This window comes from Podarcis tiliguerta (genome assembly GCF_965153285.1).
Source record: "Podarcis tiliguerta genome assembly, chromosome: 9".
Classification (NCBI taxonomy): Eukaryota; Metazoa; Chordata; class Lepidosauria; order Squamata; family Lacertidae; genus Podarcis; species Podarcis tiliguerta.
In genome coordinates this window covers 20,053,472-20,071,109 of record NC_139542.1, presented here as the reverse complement: position 1 = coordinate 20,071,109, position 17,638 = coordinate 20,053,472, and the positions used below count along the sequence as shown (strand labels likewise).

Here is a 17,638-nt window from a genome sequence, read left to right as displayed (position 1 = left end):
CCAACAGATGATGATGGTGATGACGATAGATACAAACTAATTTCAGATAACACAACACAACATAACAATGCTTGGTGAAAAACATGATTGCAAGACTACTTGTAACACACTCAGAAACGTTGAACAGAAGATATTGCATAGCTAAACTGGGGATGCAGGGAGAATGGACAAAAAGATGAAACACACATCTACTGTCAATGTCACACATTCGTACTCAATCTTCTTTCTTTGTTAAAAAGGACACACATAACCTTACAAGTTTAAACACAAAGGGTACTCATTCTTCAAAACTAAACTGTAATCTGCATTACAAATGCAAGAACACAAGATGGCACTTGGGAAGGCTTTCACAAGCACGTAAAATCTCTGTATTGCTCTTCTTCCAGAGAGTTCTATGCCAATGCTTCGTTTGCTTTCTCTCAGAGGCTGCTTGGATTCCTAACTGATCGATATAAGTACACCTGACCCTGTACTGTGGGTTTTTACATCTTAAGTTCACAAACATCTCCTGTTTCAGAGCCAACAATGGTGGGGAGAGAGGAAACTAATGGGGGGCGGGGAGAGGAGAGAATACTACACACTCAACTGCTTATGGCAGGGGTAGGCAACCTAAGGCCCGGGGGCCGGATGCGGCCCAATCACCTTCTCAATCCGGCCCGCAGACGGTCCGGGAATCAGCATGTTTTTACATGATTAGAATGTGTCCTTTTATTTAAAATGAATCTCTGGGTTATTTGTGGTGCCTGCCTGGTGTACACTGAAGCAAAAAACAACAACCTTAATGTGGCTCAATCATCACTTTTTTTCTGGTGAGTGGTAAAGTCTTGATTGTTTAAAAATGGATTCTGGTACAGATGTTTAAGGATAAGTTTCTGGTCTTTCCCCCCGTGCTGCTGATGTCTTTTAAAACCACAGTTTATACCATTTTTATTTCTGCATTTTACTTTACAGTGTATTCTTCTTTACTGTTTTGCTACTTTAAACCTTCAGGATCAAAAACAAAAATGCAGTAAATACAATAATAAAACCGACCAGAGCCTTTTTGAATAGTTAGAAAGATCTAGCACCCATTCCAACTAAATCTGTTAATTCCCCGCACCCGGCATGTCATATTTTGCAGGCTCTGCCAATGCAAGCTCTCTTTCTCACCCTGTTAAGACACACACACACACACACACACACACACACACCCTAGTTCATTTGAAGTTGAGCATGTGCGTTTGAGAGTGAGAGACAGACGCCTGCCCACAGCTGTCACAGTCAGCCCTACCGCAGGAAGCACAAAGTAACGCAGCAATTCCACCATTGGAAAGAGAACACCCATCTGTTGTTCCCTGGAAAATTCCTGGAGGCTGGATGTGTGTGAAACGCCCTCGTTATAAGCCTTTTGTTTGGTACAGATAGCACTACAGAATATGGAAGGTAATGAGCCACAGGGGAGACCAACTAGGAAAAGGGCAGATGAGAATCCATCAAACCAGACCTTCTTTTGCTTTCCTTGCTCAGGAAGGGGGATTAACAACATGTAAGGGAACATTTGGGACCCAGCAAGATTGTTAAACTACTGGAAATGCCAGACATTTTCTTTTTAGGCTAGTCAGAGGATTTCATTAAAAGATTTTTATTTTTTTTCTGTTGGACCGTTGGTGACTTATGAAAGTCACACAAAGGCCAAAGGTTGGAATAATCCTCTAATCCGGAATCTCTATAGTTATTAGGGTGAGAAACCTATTACCCCAGGTCTGAAAACCAGCGAATTAAGTGCAGATACTCCAGCAGTTAGTATCCAATTCCAGGTGCCAACTCTATGACTTAACATTGACAAGAATAAGGAACAGAGTTTTTACAAGGTCTGGTTCAGTTCCCTTTAAATATTTCAGTGTAGTACAGTATCATATCTTATCAAAATAATGTCTTTAATCTGCACAATATGGATAGATATCTTCTCAAAATGAGAGCAAGCACATAAAGTGATACTGAGGACAATCCTAGATGTAATCTAGAATTGCCATTCAAACTGAGTGCTGGAGAAGACTTGTTTATGATTATATTTTGGGAATGATACATTTTCTTATGTAGCTGGATTGTGTTATACTTTCTGGGTGCCCCATGCTCATATTATAAAGTAGTTGTGCTCTATGTTACAATTCAAGCACTGCTAGGAGTTGTTTCTTTTTCTTTTCCAACGTGTTTCTTACCAATAAAAAATTCAGTGTGGTGCGAGCAAATTTTATTCTGAAAGTGCAGCCCAGAGGGAAAAAAGTTTGACAACCACTGTTTTAAAATCTTATAAAGCAGAAAGCAATTACAGTGGTGCCTTGGGTTACAGACGCTTCAGGTTACAGACTCTGCTAACCCAGAAATAGTACCTCGGGGGAAGAACTTTGCTTCAGGATGACAACAGAAATCGTGCTCTGGCGGCGTGGCAGCAGCGGGGGGGCCCCATTAGCTAAAGTGGTACCTCAGGTTAAGAACAGTTTCAGGTTAAGAATGGACCTCCAGAATGAGTTACGTTCTTAACCCGAGGTACCACTGTAATAAAAATAAAATACAATAAAATGGAGGCAGAAGCAACAACAATAACACAAAATAAAGTACCGTAGACTCGGAGATACGGCAACAGAATAAATTCACAAAGATCTTGGGAGAACAACAGTTTTAACCCATGCTAGTCCAATCAGAGTAGACTCATTAGAGTTAACAGACATGACTAACTTAGGTTCATTAATTTAAATTAGTATTGTCTGAGTAGAATGTAGCTGGATACAACCCAGTGTTTTTATCTAGCACCCAAAAGGCTGAAAAGAGTAGGTACCAGCTGTGGGCTCCTGGTAGAGTGTTTCACAAGCAGTCCACAACCACCAAGGAGACTCTGCGCTTGGTCACTACCAACTTCAACTCAGAACAAGGAATGTTCAAACAGAGACAGCTAGTTTTGACTGCTAGAAGCTACCATAGTGTGAAGGGCAGGATAAAAATGGTTTAAATAAAAGGAAATTACTGGTATATCCTTCAAAATAAGTTTTTGTTAACAGGAGACTTTATTTTTGTTTCTTCGTAAATGAGCCAGAATTTAAGATTTAACTCTCCATTCAAGACTCATCTGGTGTCTTAAAAAAACAACAAACAAACAAACAAACAAACAAACAAACAAAACCTTCATTGACACAATATTAAACCTCACTAGACAATCTATGGGAAACAGGACAAACTTGGTTGCATTGGCCAATTATAAATTTTCAGGTCGATGGTTCAGTTGATGGCTGACCATCTTGGGACCATGAGCTGATGGCTGTTTGAGAGTTTAGTCCCAGTAGGAGATGTTTCCATAACTGAAATTAATATGCTAGCAGCCTCATTAGGAGACCAAGCTGCAAAACTGAGGACAAAAATGATCCAACAAATAATTCAGTATCTTCCAAGACTGGTAAGGTGATAAGGCCAAGGTCTGAATTTTCAGGAGCAACTGTTCTCCAGATAAGATGGGGTGGAATTGCATGGCGCGATCAAACTATATAATAAATGACAATTTTTAACACCTTCTAACAAGAAAGGATTCATTATGGCAACCAATACATTGGACACAGCTGGAGCATTACATGCAGAGTTCAAGGAAGGTATCTGGGAAGGGACCCTGGTTCAGCGGCACAGCAAATGCTCTGCATGTAAAAAGGCCTCCAATTCAACCACTGTCAACTGCCTGAAATGCTAGAGAGCTGTTGCCAGTCACCAAGCTGAATTTATTTATTTTGTTATTGTTACATTTATACCCCACCCTTCCTCCAAGGAGCTCAAGGTGGCATACATGGTTCCCGCCCCCTATTTTTATCCTTAAAACAACTTTGCAAGGTAGGCTATTCTGAGAGATAGTTACTAACCCAAGGTTCACCCAGTGAGCTTCATGACCAAGTCGGTATTGGAACCCTGGTATAACGTAGTTTCCTGTAAGACATCACTAGGAGAAATATCTCCATTTTGAACTATGTAAGCCAGGCACAGGCAAACTCAGCCCTCCAGATGTTTTGGAACTACAACTCCCACCATCTCTAGTTAACAGGACCAGTGGTCAGGGATGGTGGGAGCTGTAGTCCCAAAACATCTGGAGGGCCGAGTTTGTCTATGCCTGACGTAAACAAAATAATTTCTCTTTTTCTTCAAAGTTAAATTGCGGACATTTTTTAAACCATCCGTTGATTAAATTTAGTAATAGCCAGTATTGACAAGGCATTGCTCTTACCCTGCCAGTGTTTTCAGTAAATGAGTGAAGTCAAAAAATGATTTGTTTGGACACCAGGAGAAGGGAATTCTTGAGGTCCTCCAAAGCATGGAAATACGGTTATGGAAAGATCAGCAGGATCCACCCATTTGCTGCTTGGTTTGTTTTATTTTGCTGCCTGCCAACCACGTGGAGCCATCAGTGAGCAGGCATTTGAGAGGCTTCCAAAAATATTTTGTGCTGAGGTGGGGGGGGGGAGTGTGGGGGAATTTCCTATTACTCGTTTTGCTGCCTGCTCTCATATGTCCCAAAGCTCAGGAGTGGAGTGGAAGGATGATGATGATGAAAATAATGTGAGGTGGGGGAGGCTGAAACTGGAGAACTGGGGCTAAAAAAGGTGTTCATACTTTTACTTCCTCCAGATCTGGTTGCCCCAGTAGGGGAAGCCAGACTCGCTTCCCTTCTTCCCTTCCAGAGAAAGGAATGTAGCAACAGAACCCAGAGAGGGCATCAGCCAACCGTTAGGGGTGGAGGAGCCAGAGTCAGATGAGGAGCCCACAGTCTGGTCACTCAGGACATGGCTGCAGACTCATGGGAACAGATGCATCTTTGCCGACTCAGTGAGTGTCTGCACTCTTGGCAGTCTTGCAAGGCACGAGAGCTTCACAAGTGAGCCCGCCTTGCCACATCTTCAGAAGAGTAGCAGATGGACATACCGCCTTGTGGGGACAACTCTGCTGCTTCCTTGCAGTTCCGACCTCCTTCCCTTGATCCTGAACTTCTTGAACTCGGGCTGCTGCTTCAAGCTGGACGGGAGCCAGGACAGTTGCACAGAAGAGCTAGCACACAGCTGCTCGAGGAACGTTTTGAAAATCTGGGGGTGGGCGAAGAAATGCAGGAATACCCCTGTTGCGGCTGTATTTGTTTTGCTGCCTACAGTAGGCAGCTGCTACAGATGGTCCTCAGCTGAGTATGCGGGTGTAGAAGGATACGGCTTCTGTTGTTGCTGAATGCCCTACAGCGGGGACTACTCCAAAGTGGCTGGAATGGGAAAGCCCAGTACAGAGGTACCTCCGTTATTATCACCATCATCATTACCACTCTTTTCCTGATTGTTCCAAAATTCTTGGGGGAGAGAGACCCAGTGCAAAGGCATCATTATTATCACTATCATCGTCACCTTTCTGCTGCTTCTGCCCAAGGGGCAGTGCAGTGCAGTGCAAAGGCCTCATCATCATCATCAGCTTTTCTCCGTTCCCAAATTGTTGGGTTTTGTTGGGGTGGGCATTTCAGAAGCATCATTATTATCACCATCTTTTTCTCCTGCCTGGCCCACAGGAGGGGTCACCCCCAAATTGTTTGGGGAGGAGACAATACACTCTAGAGACAGAAACATTATTATGTCTCCTAAATCCCCCTACTTTTGAGTTGCACATAGATGACGTTCAGCCTCGAACATCACACTAGTCTAGGCCAGTAGTGTTCAAATACTGCTCTGGTGAGTTGTCTTTCATGTACCTTCTGTTTATTTTCCATGTATTTCTATTCTTTTTTGTCCCACAAAGATGACGATGATGATGATCATAATAATAATAATAATAATGCAGCCAGCATTATTTGTGACTATCTGTGACTCCACAATTGCATTTTCTCATACAGAATTCTAGGGCTTGGTGTCACAAAATTATTCTGATAGCTTTTCAACTTAATAATAAAGCACAGATCTTAAAAAGAAGGGGTGAACAGACTTTTCTCAGCGGAGACTTGGGGTGCAGGTTTATCTGCAGGCCCATAGTCAGGCTGTTGTTGATTTCCGGGTTTTAGTTTTCTTGTTTCTAAAGTCTCCCTCACCCTCTGCTATTTCTGTTCAACATAAACAGCTATTGCGCCAGTTCCACTTACAGATTTATTCCATTTGATACACTTATTACCTCCATAATCATTTATTGATTGAATCATATGGTATGAAATTGGAGGGAACAATAAAACTTACTGTTTTGAGCCAGAGCTTGAAGCAGACAGTCCAAGCACCCCTCCAAGCTATCAGCTGTGCTGTCAACAGCTGTTATCTTCAGCTTCTTCAAGGCATCGCTTAGATTATCTGCTTGGATAACATGAAGGAGAAAGCAAAATCAGTGTCCTGGTCTGTCAATTGTAGCTTATGGGCTTAAAGTGCAAATCAACATAGATAAGGTGATGCCAACAAGTGCGCCGACAAAAGACATTGACTATTTTATCTCTCCCATTCCCTGATGCCAACAGGGCAAGGACTCTCTTTAGCTGTGCGGGGAAAACAACAGACCCACAGCAGCCAGTTGGCTACAGGCCACACACTCACTTCCACCGCTACCACCAAGTTACACAACAAGCAAAAGGCATTATAAACTCAGTATTAGGGCAATACATTTATTAGGCCAACAAAAATGCCACAAAACACTGGGCAATTTGAGTTCTTCAGAACTCTTCATCAGGCTAGATCAGGAGCAGCGACTACAACCCTGGTTTGGAGAGCCATTTGGCGCCTATCTTATAAATCCGAGTTTCTAACACTGGAGATAACTGACAGTAGAACCATGAAGTCTCAGTCACTGTTCCTTCTTCCCAGCAGCCTTTGGTGCAACCAGAAACCTGCCTAGTACCCAACGCCTCATTTTAATGTGCTACCTTCTCCCACGCTGCATCTTAAGGACTATGACCAGATGCAGGCTCCATGGCTTCACCATCAGCCTATTTTCTTTCCTCCTCTCCTTTGTTTTATTTCTAGCCTGGTGAAGAACTCGAAAGTTTGCACACTATAGTTATTATATGCTGACATGACATGGATTCTAGAATTTTTTGATTTATTTATTACATTGATATGACTTTCATCCAAAGACTTAAAGTTAGCTTATATTGTGCTCTCGCACACAATAATTGATTATACAGGACTAAAGCTGGAATCAGAAAATATTATTTGTAGTAATTTTGTTTTTGTTTTTTTAAATCTTCACCATCATAGAAGTCATCTCATACCTTGACCCTGTACAAGGGTAGCTATATTGAGGTTAACCTTAGCCCTATAACATAACCAATTACTACAGAATCAATTGCCAAACACAACTGTATAGTTGCTGTGTTCTGGGTACAGAAGCAAGTGAGCTACTTTACTCTTTTCCATTTTGTGAGAGAATGAGGAAGCTTTCAGGAATGAAAAAGAAAGAGTCCAAGAAGTTCCAATGATGAAACGAATACTCTGCCCCCTGATCATGTTTTAAAATAGGTTTTCTGTGGATTCACATTTATGTTCCCATAAAGCATGCCTGGCACTAGCACCTTAAATATTCTGTTTATTCAAGAGGCATAGTAAGTGCTAACAGCTGCAGCTTAGTTGTTGTTTTTCCTTCTCTTTGCCAGATGATGACTAACCTTACATGTGAATGGCTTAGCCTTTTAAAAAGACACAAGGAATAATTCAGATTCCATGCCCACTATGACTGTAATCCTAACTGTCCTTATTTGGAAGAAAGTCCTATTGAAACTGAAGGGGAATGAAATGCACACCACAGTGCTAAGTCAGCAAAGCAGAGATATGTCTCCCCTCAAACAATGATAAATACTTCCTATATCTGCTAAGTAACACAATTATTATCCTAATCTAAATCCTGCCATATGACAACTTTGTGGTATGTCTATCTCTTGCAAATGCCAAGGCATGTGAACAACAAAAGTGTAAAGCATTTATTTGTTTATATTTAAAGTATTTTATGCAGTATTCAGGGTAAAAACCATTCCAAGGTAGTTTACAGTGCATAAAATACATAGAAAATTATCTATAAGAAAACAACCAGCAAAATAGTAAACAAGACAGCAGGGGACGTCTGTCATTGTAACTCAGCTCAAAAAATATTTTAAACCATTTCAAAATCAGCATCATCATAAAGCAATCAAGAAAAACAATCAGTTCTTAAACCTTGATTAAGGGGACATTTTCACCTCAGCATTCCACAGCCAGCAGGTTAAAATATGTTATGTATTTGGATAATAGTAATGCCTATACACATTAGGTAAGTATATGGAATTGGAATTGTTAGCTTGAATAATGATATAGTACACCTTTTATTTTTATTTTATTCAATTAAGCTGTTCCTGAAGAAGAGGAAGAAGAACTCCATAGCTACAGGATTGCTAACCAATGAGGCATCCACATGAGGCAATCTAAAATATAGTTGCTTCAATTCCACTTCTTCCTTGCTGTAGATAATTGAACAGTCTCATTTCCTTCGGTGTCTCATATATTTTGAGAGATTCGTAATGGGAGTCCAGTTCAAAGTGACGCACTAGATCAAACAAGTTAGAAGCTCATGGCTTCTTCGGTTGCATTGCACTCCCACCCCTCAGTATTAAACTTCCCCCCCAAAGCTTCCTTCCACTTCTCCTTGTGGCTGATAAGCAACCATCCTGTGTTCTGCTGAGTGCTTGCTAAAAGGCAGGGATGATTGGCTGATGTATTTCCTCAAAGTGACTAGAAATGTTTTCCTGAATTGGTAATTTACCTGCTGGTAGAGTCTGGAACCAGTGATTTATTGGGGGGGGGGTTGTCCGTCTCAAGAAAAAAAAACAGTATGGAGCAGTCTGAATTTAGGATGAGGCAGAGAATGGCAGAGGAAGCAGATGTTTACAGCTGGAGTTAGCTAAAACTGGGTGCAGCTTTTGCTGCAACAATTGTTCTTTCAGAATCTGATGCAAGATTAGAAGTTGGGCTACCAGCTTTAGAAGCCATAAATTCTCTTTTAGAGGAAATTACACACTGTGCACTGGCTCCCTCAGCCAATAAAGCGACATGAGCGCCGCAACCCCAGAGTCATCCGCGACTGGACCTAATGGTCAGGGGTCCCTTTACCGTTACCTAAAACCATCAACAATACATATCAAACTTTGCCTTGTTTCCGTAACTTGGTCTCAGATACATTACAATCAAACAACAACACCCAAAATCTCTTTGCTTTGATGTCCAATATGGGTCCCCTGTATAATACTTTAAAAATTAATTTTGATGTTGCAAAAACGAATTGCTCCAACAAGAAGGCAAGCAGGGTAGATTTCTACCTAACAGAAAGATAGAACTTCCAAAATCAAAACAAAGCACAACAATGAAAGTGGCTTGTTTTATAGTATTCCCTCATGCAGAAAGGATCTGGGTTGTATTTTGAGAAAGAGCATATGCCATGAGGAGCATCCTTGTAAGTATTCAAATATTATTCCAGTTCTCTAAAGGTACTGAAAGAAGATTCCAAGCACATCTTAATGCAGCAATGTATCTCCTCCAGCTCCCCAAAGTGTTAGTTATGAAAAGCATTTTCACTCCTCTTTTAATCATCACAAAGGAGTGATATAACAGACCACTAGAGGTGTCTGAGGAAGCAAAAAAATCACTGGCCAGTTCCTTTGCAGCGGAAGTCTGAAAGCATCAATTTGGAAGAGGTATGGGAGGGTGGAGTATAAATATATTAATTATTATTATTATTATTATTATTATTATTATTGGCTAGGGTGCCCACCCCCAAAGCCCACTCTGCCAGGGAAAATCGATTACTTATCAAGACATATGAAAATCAATCTGTTCCCCACCCCAGAACTACCGGTACTATACATCTCCTAGTCCTTGAAGTGCCTCTCTGCACCCTACCTAAAATCTGAGTTGAAAGGTGGACCTCTGATGTCATCAAATCCTCAGAAGTCCTGATCCAGACTGGGCCACCTGCAATTTGCATTTTCAAAAAACATTTGTTTTGGGTTTTTTGGCAATGCAAATTGCAGGCATGTGGAGCAGGTTAGATTAGGACTACTGGGTGGAAGCAAACATCAGACCTCCTCTACTTCTCCATTTCAAAGCCCTTTTGCAAACAGTCTTTTGCTGCTCTTTAAACTTTCAAAAACTGTCACATTTGGCCCAATAGGAGATAAGGTATGCTGGCCAGAAAAGGTATTTTCCACTCTGGTGAACACAATAAAGAGTTAGAATAGGAAGGCCAGTCCAGAAACATCCAATATTACTGGATATATTTCTCCTTTTAAATTAATGTGAGCAACTTTGGAAGACAATTAGCTGAAAATTGGAATACACAGAGAACATATAATAGTATATTTACCTATAATAGTAAATAAATATAAGTCTGTCAATCCAAGTAGTAAGTGACCAATCTTGACTACTCCAGAACTGCTACAAGAAGACATGCCTTCTTATCATGCCTCTACTACAGAGAAGTTTTTTATGTTCCTAGAGGTGTCAAGATAATGTTCCCGTCTGCTTTCTGAATTCAGAGGCAATGCCAATTTGGCTGCAATGAATTCTTGCTTAAGAAAGCTGCAGGGCTTGAAAACTTTGTGGCACTGTCAGAAATATACTGACGTTTCCAACTACAAAAACCATTTCCCCAGGAAAATAATACTGAGAGAAGTTGAGTATCCGTTCTAGATAAGGATGCTCTCTGTCCGTTAATTTTCTGAGCAGAGTAAAATGGGGAGTTATTTTATATATACTTCATACATGCTACCCCAAAAAACAGTCTTGTATAGTTACAGTATTTCCTGCTAATTTATCTTCATGAAAAACTATCCATGAGGTAGGTTAGGCTAACAGACAGTGACATGCAAAAGAACACCCAGTGAATTTCATGGCTGAATCAGAATTTAAATGAGGCGGCTGAGAAGGCATAGCCTCATTAGTACATGCAACTCTACAGATGAATATCAGGGTTAATAAAACTTACAGTTAATGATCGTGTTTTATTTTAATGATGATCTCCCCTCTGCTTCATGAGATAAAAAGTGGTTAGAGGACGAAAGTGTTAGGTAGCAAGAACATGTCAAGAGTAGGGTGGTAACAAGGCGGGTGCAATGAAAACAATGGAAAAAACACACAAATTCTTATCCATGGAAATGAAATGCATTCTGTTGCAATTTATAAATAATAATTATAGGTCACAAAACAACAATATAAAGGACTGGATCCAAAGATGTGCAATCAGAACTTTGCTTGTGCAGCAGAGTTGTTTTACTTCCTAGTCCTGCTGTGATGTCTTACCCTCTTCAAGATCATAAAACAAGAATAACATGAGGTATAATGCAGGAGAGGGCTAGACTTGGAAGACAGACTCAGAAGAAATTGTGGGACAGCAACCCTATGCCAGCAGCAGTGCCGTCCACTCATGCAAAAGATGTTCTATATCACAGCCAAGGAATTCGCTGATACTATCAACATGCAGCACTGATCACACTTTAATGGCCTTGTTCAGACACATTAACAGCCTTGTGAACATGCACTCATGCACTCCCTCATCCAATCTTCACTTCTGGCATGGCCACAAGAAGATCAGAAACCTCTGCTTCTGCTTTCAGTTACCCAAAGCTTGGTGTTACATCCAAACACTAAACTGTGGTTAGCTTTTTCTATGGTTTACTGAAACATGCCAGCTTCATAAACCACACATGGCTTGTTCCAGTATGCCATAATTTAAGACTATCCACAGTTTGCTGAGCTTAAGACATATGTAATGCTAAACTGTGGTTAGTTAAAAACTGAAGGAAAACATTCTGATCTTCTTGTGGCCAAGGACAAGGGGGTCACAAGCCCTTCAAATAAGCACACTTTGGGATTATGTCCAAACAGGGCTATTGCTTCACTAATATAACAAGCTTGAAATCAGAAGCAGAAATAGTCATCAAAAGGATTATAGATAATTTATGCCACTTAGGATATGTTGTTCTCTCTATAAAAGACATACAAGGTGTAATGCAACAAACATGACAATAAAAGCTGAAGGGTCTGTGTAGCTTTTCTGGTAAACAAAAAGAGAATGAGGAATTTTCCTTTGCCTAATGTCTTATAGCTTGCTTATTGGAGAACAGCAAACATCAGCAACCTTGCAAATGAGCTTAGAAAAGTTACAACCAAAGTGGTTGCTAGCTCTACCAAAAAATGTCCAAGGCAATATTTATTGGGCTAATCCCCATTTCTGAGTCAGAGATTAGCCATTATTATTATTATTATTCCTCCTATATTTCATCTACTGGATTTTAACTGGATATTTTATGTTTGTTTTCAATCAAACATTACCATCTAGCCAAGCTTTCATTTTTCAGAGTCTTGGGGATTTTCATTTATTTAAGTAAATAAAATTGGCACAGCCATGTTTATTTGCTTTGCAAGATATATACATCTTAAATCGAGCAACAACAACAAAGCTCTGGAGAAACAGGGGCATGGGCAGATTGCTAATTGGGGTTTGGGGAATGCTTTTTAAACTGGCTTTTTAAACTGGCATTAGGAACAAAAGGCGTCCGCAATGAGTAAAGACAGTCTAAAATCCTTTGTAATCATAGCTAAATCTACATCAGAATAAACTGCTCACAACAAAAGACTCTTCAGCAGGTAGTAATCAATCAGCCATGGTAAGCAAAGAAGGAGGGATGCAGTCTACAGATCTTAGGTATAGAATTAGTTTCATTAAATAGCGTGGGCATGAGCAATGCACTGCTTGTTGTCATTTGGGGGGGGAAACAAAACTATTCTGATGTATCCCAATGGATAGACCTTTCATTGCTAGAATAATAATCTATAGAACTATAGCAAAGAATCTGTATCTCTATGCCAGACTCTTCACCGAATGAATTATGCAAATACAGGCACAGCAAAAAGAGATCCATTTTCAGGCATTCACAAATGTGGACATGCTGGTGGAAACATGCCAGAATTAGTGAAACCAACAACATGTAAATTCTCTCTGGCTTCATTCTTTCCTCAGGGGACAGCCCAGCTAATTATCATCTTCTGCAGAAGAAACATGTTTTAAGGTACAGTGCTGTGATTCATTTCACCACATAAGAACTGTGAAGCTGCCAGCTAAGGAATCATCTTAGCTTTTAAGGAATCGTCTTAGCAAAGAAAATGATAGCTGCAGACAAGGGCTCTTATCACAACCCATTCCCCTCCATTATGGGAAAATGCAAAACCAGGGTGGCAACTTCAACAATATCTCATACCTCACAAAAACAAAACAAAACAACAAAACATTATTTCAGATTTGAGCTAGCCAAGCACTAAAGTAAGCTGGATTTTGGGTAGTTAGCTTCTTCCTGCTGAGACTACTAAAGAATATAAATGAATATGGGTGGAATTGCCAACTTCCACTAAAAATTAAAACAAAAAAATAGCATATACTCATTTAGCATCACCAAGTCTGCCACCACACATATACACACACTTACTTATTTCTGCAATCTATCATTGATTCTGAAGCTCTAATGCCACAGGTGAACTTACAGGCTACTCCTCAATGTTATAGCTTTTGTCACTTATGCACACCATCAGTTACACTAAGGATGGGGAACCTGTGGCCCTTCAGATGTGGTTCCCTCTTATTAACCTATCAAAGATCCGGAGCAGCTACCAACTGGGCAGACAGGTGATTGTGTTCTTTCACAAAGCAGTGGAACATGGGACAAATCTGGCCATGCACTGGTTTCCAATTTGGTTCACGAGGCCATTTCCCTCCAAACAGGGCCACCTGCCCCACACCCGATGTGACATTAGATGTGGAGCTGGTTAAGAAGTGGATGGATTGGCTGCATGACCAAGTTCCCTGCAGAAAGGAGTCATGCCAGCCTTATGCTCATCACTCTGCCAGGTCTATGCGCAAAGGTTGCCAAGTGCCAACTGTCTGTGAAGTGTTTGGGAACTGCTGCATAAGGGAATTTGATAGGTGGGTAGGAACCAACTCAATCGTCTGACAGGCAAGTGACTGACAGGCAGGGTTGCCCACCTATCTGTCATACCAAGGACTTGTCTACTACATGAGGCAACTTAAAATGGCCTTCATGTGTAAGCTCCACTCACTTTGCACCTTAAATTTTTTTGCAATGGTTGTCGCTCAGTGACAGAGCATCTGTCTAGCTTACCTGGCCTACATAAGGTCCAGGTTCAATACCAGTCTTCTCCAGAAAAGGTAGTGAGAGACCCCTGACTGAACCCCTGCATTGGTCTAGCTCAGTTTAAGGCAGATTCCGATGTTGTTAAGTTAGACCACTGGCCAATTTACAGTAGTTCTATACTGTCTACACTGCCTGCAGTTTCAGGCAGCGGTCTCTCTTGGCCCCAACAGGGTGTTTGTTCACCCTGGTGCATGGAAACATTATGGCCCATCACACAATGCCTTCATCACTATACAACACCACAGTCTGTTTTCCATTGCAGGAGCATACTGCATCTATATGAAAATGCCCAACTGATAGGATCAACCCAAGGCTTTCCTGGGAATAAAGCTTCTATTAAACTTTCAAACAAGAGTGGCTCAAAGCTTCACTCCAATCAAATGATGAAATTAAAGTGATCCTTTAAAATCCCCAGTATTAACCCTATTTCATTCTTTCCCCGTAACTTTACTGATATCCTATTAAATCTCTGCAGTTCTAAGTGGCCATTAACCTTCCGGATACATCTGCAGTTTCATTTCAAGAGAGCTGTATGATGCCAAAAGCAAGTGATAGTGATTATTTTCAGAAAACACGTTCCAGCCCACATGCGCAGCTGGGTGAATCACCACACTTCAATATTCGAGATTTTATTTTTTTAAAGCTGGCTGATAAATGTTTGAGATGACGAGCTATTGTAACAATTTCAAAACCTACTTAGCAGAAAACAAAGCAAGCAAGCAGGCAATGAAGTTCAGCTACAGAAGTGAAACTGTACCTATGTGGGCTGCAGAACTATAAAATGTGCATTTTCCCATTTAGAACCGGGATGAGGAACCTGTGGCCTGCCAGATGTTTTGAAACCCATCAACCCAATCTGCATGAGCAAAACAGGCTGAAAGGCATAAACTGGACTGACCAATCAATTCCTAAACTGGAAATACGTCTAAGACCCCTCTTAGATTGATTGGTATCTGATTACTAAAGTATAGATTTAATCATGACGTGATCATCCAACCATTGTTCAAAAGCCTCCAGTAAAGGATAATCCACCACCTTCTGAGATTATTCATCCCACTGGTAAACAGCTCTTGTTGTCAGAAAGTTCTTCCTAATGTTTAGTTGGAATTTCCTTTCTTGTCATTTGAATCCATTGGTTCGGTTCCTACCCTTGGGAGCAGTAGAAAATAAGCTTTATCTCATTTGAATATGGCTATCATATCTTCTCTCAGTCTTCTCTTCTACCAGTCTAAACATACCCAACAGGTGTGTGGCAAAGTAAATGGCTCATCACACCCAGAAAATGGTTTTGGAGGGAAATGATGGTACTTCAGTGGTGGTACTACTGAAGCTAAACAGGTCTCACTCTGTATTCAGATAGCCTAGGAAATCATATTAAGAGTGCAGTAAACCTAAGTGTAGTAAACCAACAAATATGGGCAGCTGCAAAGGTATTATCACGGTGGATTCACAAAACTGTTTGGCTAACGCCAGGCAGTGTTTTTTTAACCACCCCATGGTGAGATAAATGTCAAAAATGTGCTTTAGTAAATACTCCCTGACAATCACATGAGGCCTCAGGGAAGACAATAAGAATAGATCCTTCTCCATAAGCCATACTGATCCTTCTGCCAGTAAATTTCTATAGCCTCTGAGGCCCAGTCTGGCAGAGAAGCTTTTCATCCACTCCTGTTGAAAATTTCAGTAGCTGAGGAAAGTGCAAACGCTTTACAATGTGTGGTGGGAAATGGGGCCCTTGGAAATCTCCTCCACACACCCCCCACCACAAAGACAAAAGCCCTCCCTTATTCCTACTATCTCACCGTGCAATGATGGACCTGAGCTTAGAAGTCAGATTTTACCACCCCCAAAAAACTAACTGGCCAAAGGAAAGCATATGACCAAAGGGTTTTACTATTTATATATAATGCTGCAAGGGTAGACAGAAATGCTTCCTCTCATTCTTTCCGAAATTTCACCCCTATTGAAAAGTATTTCATTCTTTATGCGTGGAGTACAGAGAACAGGAGTCAAAATGACTTTAAAAGTTGTTCATCAGGAATGCTGAAGCATCTGGAAACCCAGCCAGATGGGCGGGTTATAAATAATAAATTATTATAATATATATTTTTATTATTATATTTCCTATATATGTCATCTATGGTGCTCAGAACAAAGTGTCCAGGCACGTGCTGGTTAAATCCAGTCTTATTTAACTCTCGGTAGGAATAGAATTACATCTGACACTTTCCAACTTTGCATGTACCTTATTTTACCACATGAATCTTCATACATATGGAGATAAAAGCACTGATGAATTAATCCTGTTGATTAATTCTTAAGGCATTTGCTGCAGATTTTAAGCAAGAGCTATTCCCTGTGAAAGGAAACTCAGCGGTGGCAAATTTAAAATTGTGTGTACGCACACAATGGAAAGCACACACATACCCTTGGTAGATTTTGAGTGTTAGAATTAAGATATTTCCACAAATTCTCCCTCTGTGGTGTTAATTCTAGACAAACAGTTATCTTCACGTTTTCAAAATACCATCTGTGCCAAGATGCTATAAAATTAATTAACCAATTTAAAAACTGGATTGATTAAGAGCAAGGCCATTAATTAAACTATAGCCTTTAAAACTGGAACAACAGCCCCACCTAGGACAAAATTATATGGGGTAAATGAAGGATGCGCCTCCAGATGTTGTTTGACTCCAACTCCAATCTGGGTATGGTCTGGAGCAGGCATCCCCAAACTCGTCCCTCCAGGTGTTTTGGGACTACAATTCCCATCATCCCTGACCACTGGTCCTGTTAGCTAGGGGTGATGGGAGTTGTAGTCCCAAAACATTTGGAGGGCAAAGTTTGAGGATGCCTGGTCTGGAGGCTACTGCCTGGTTGAAACCAGGCAGGTCTCGATTTAGTCAGTGTCTGGATGGATGGCTGCTTGTGTGCTGTGATGGGATACAGAAGCATAGAACTGTAGAGTTGGAAGGGACTAATTGGTGCAGTTGGCAATGGACCATATAAAGTAAAACGCAACAAGAATGACTTCAATTCTGTCTAACTCCGAGTTCTCAAATACTTTAAGTTCCGTCAAAATTTCTTGTTTGCCACAATGTAGATCACAAATAGTTGAGTTTATGAATGACAGGTGGCGCGGTTAAAGGGAAATATGAAACCTCATTATAATGAAGCTGTCACATTAGTAACATCATTAATTCAAATGCTTGGCATTTACATTATATATCTAACATGCAAACATAGCGTAGTACCTAATAATGTTCATCTGCTGATGGAAGGAATCCATCAGTGAAAGATGGGTGGAGGCATTTTTTTGTATTTCTCCTCCTGCAGCCTGCTTCCCCTCCCCCCCCCCATTAATCTGGTCTCTACAAATGTCTGTGCACAATAATTCTGCAAAGTTTTCTAATTTGCATTATCTGGTCGCAGAAATTCATCTGCTATTATAAG

At 40.7% G+C, this 17,638-nt stretch overlaps 1 protein-coding gene across 9 annotated transcripts in view; it reads right to left on the bottom strand.

Moving 5' to 3' along the window:
• Positions 1-17,638, bottom strand: part of RAP1GDS1 (Rap1 GTPase-GDP dissociation stimulator 1) — a 91,651-nt gene that overhangs the window by 53,187 nt on the left and 20,826 nt on the right. For 5 of the 9 annotated variants that reach the window (XM_083398417.1, XM_083398419.1, XM_083398421.1 and 2 more), the window contains exon 2: positions 6,210-6,317. In XM_083398417.1, coding sequence (XP_083254543.1) covers positions 6,210-6,317 — 108 coding nt within the window. Of the gene's footprint in view, positions 1-6,209; positions 6,321-17,638 lie in introns of all 9 variants that reach the window. The other 4 variants (XM_083398416.1, XM_083398418.1, XM_083398420.1 and 1 more) reach the window with 1 other exon arrangement.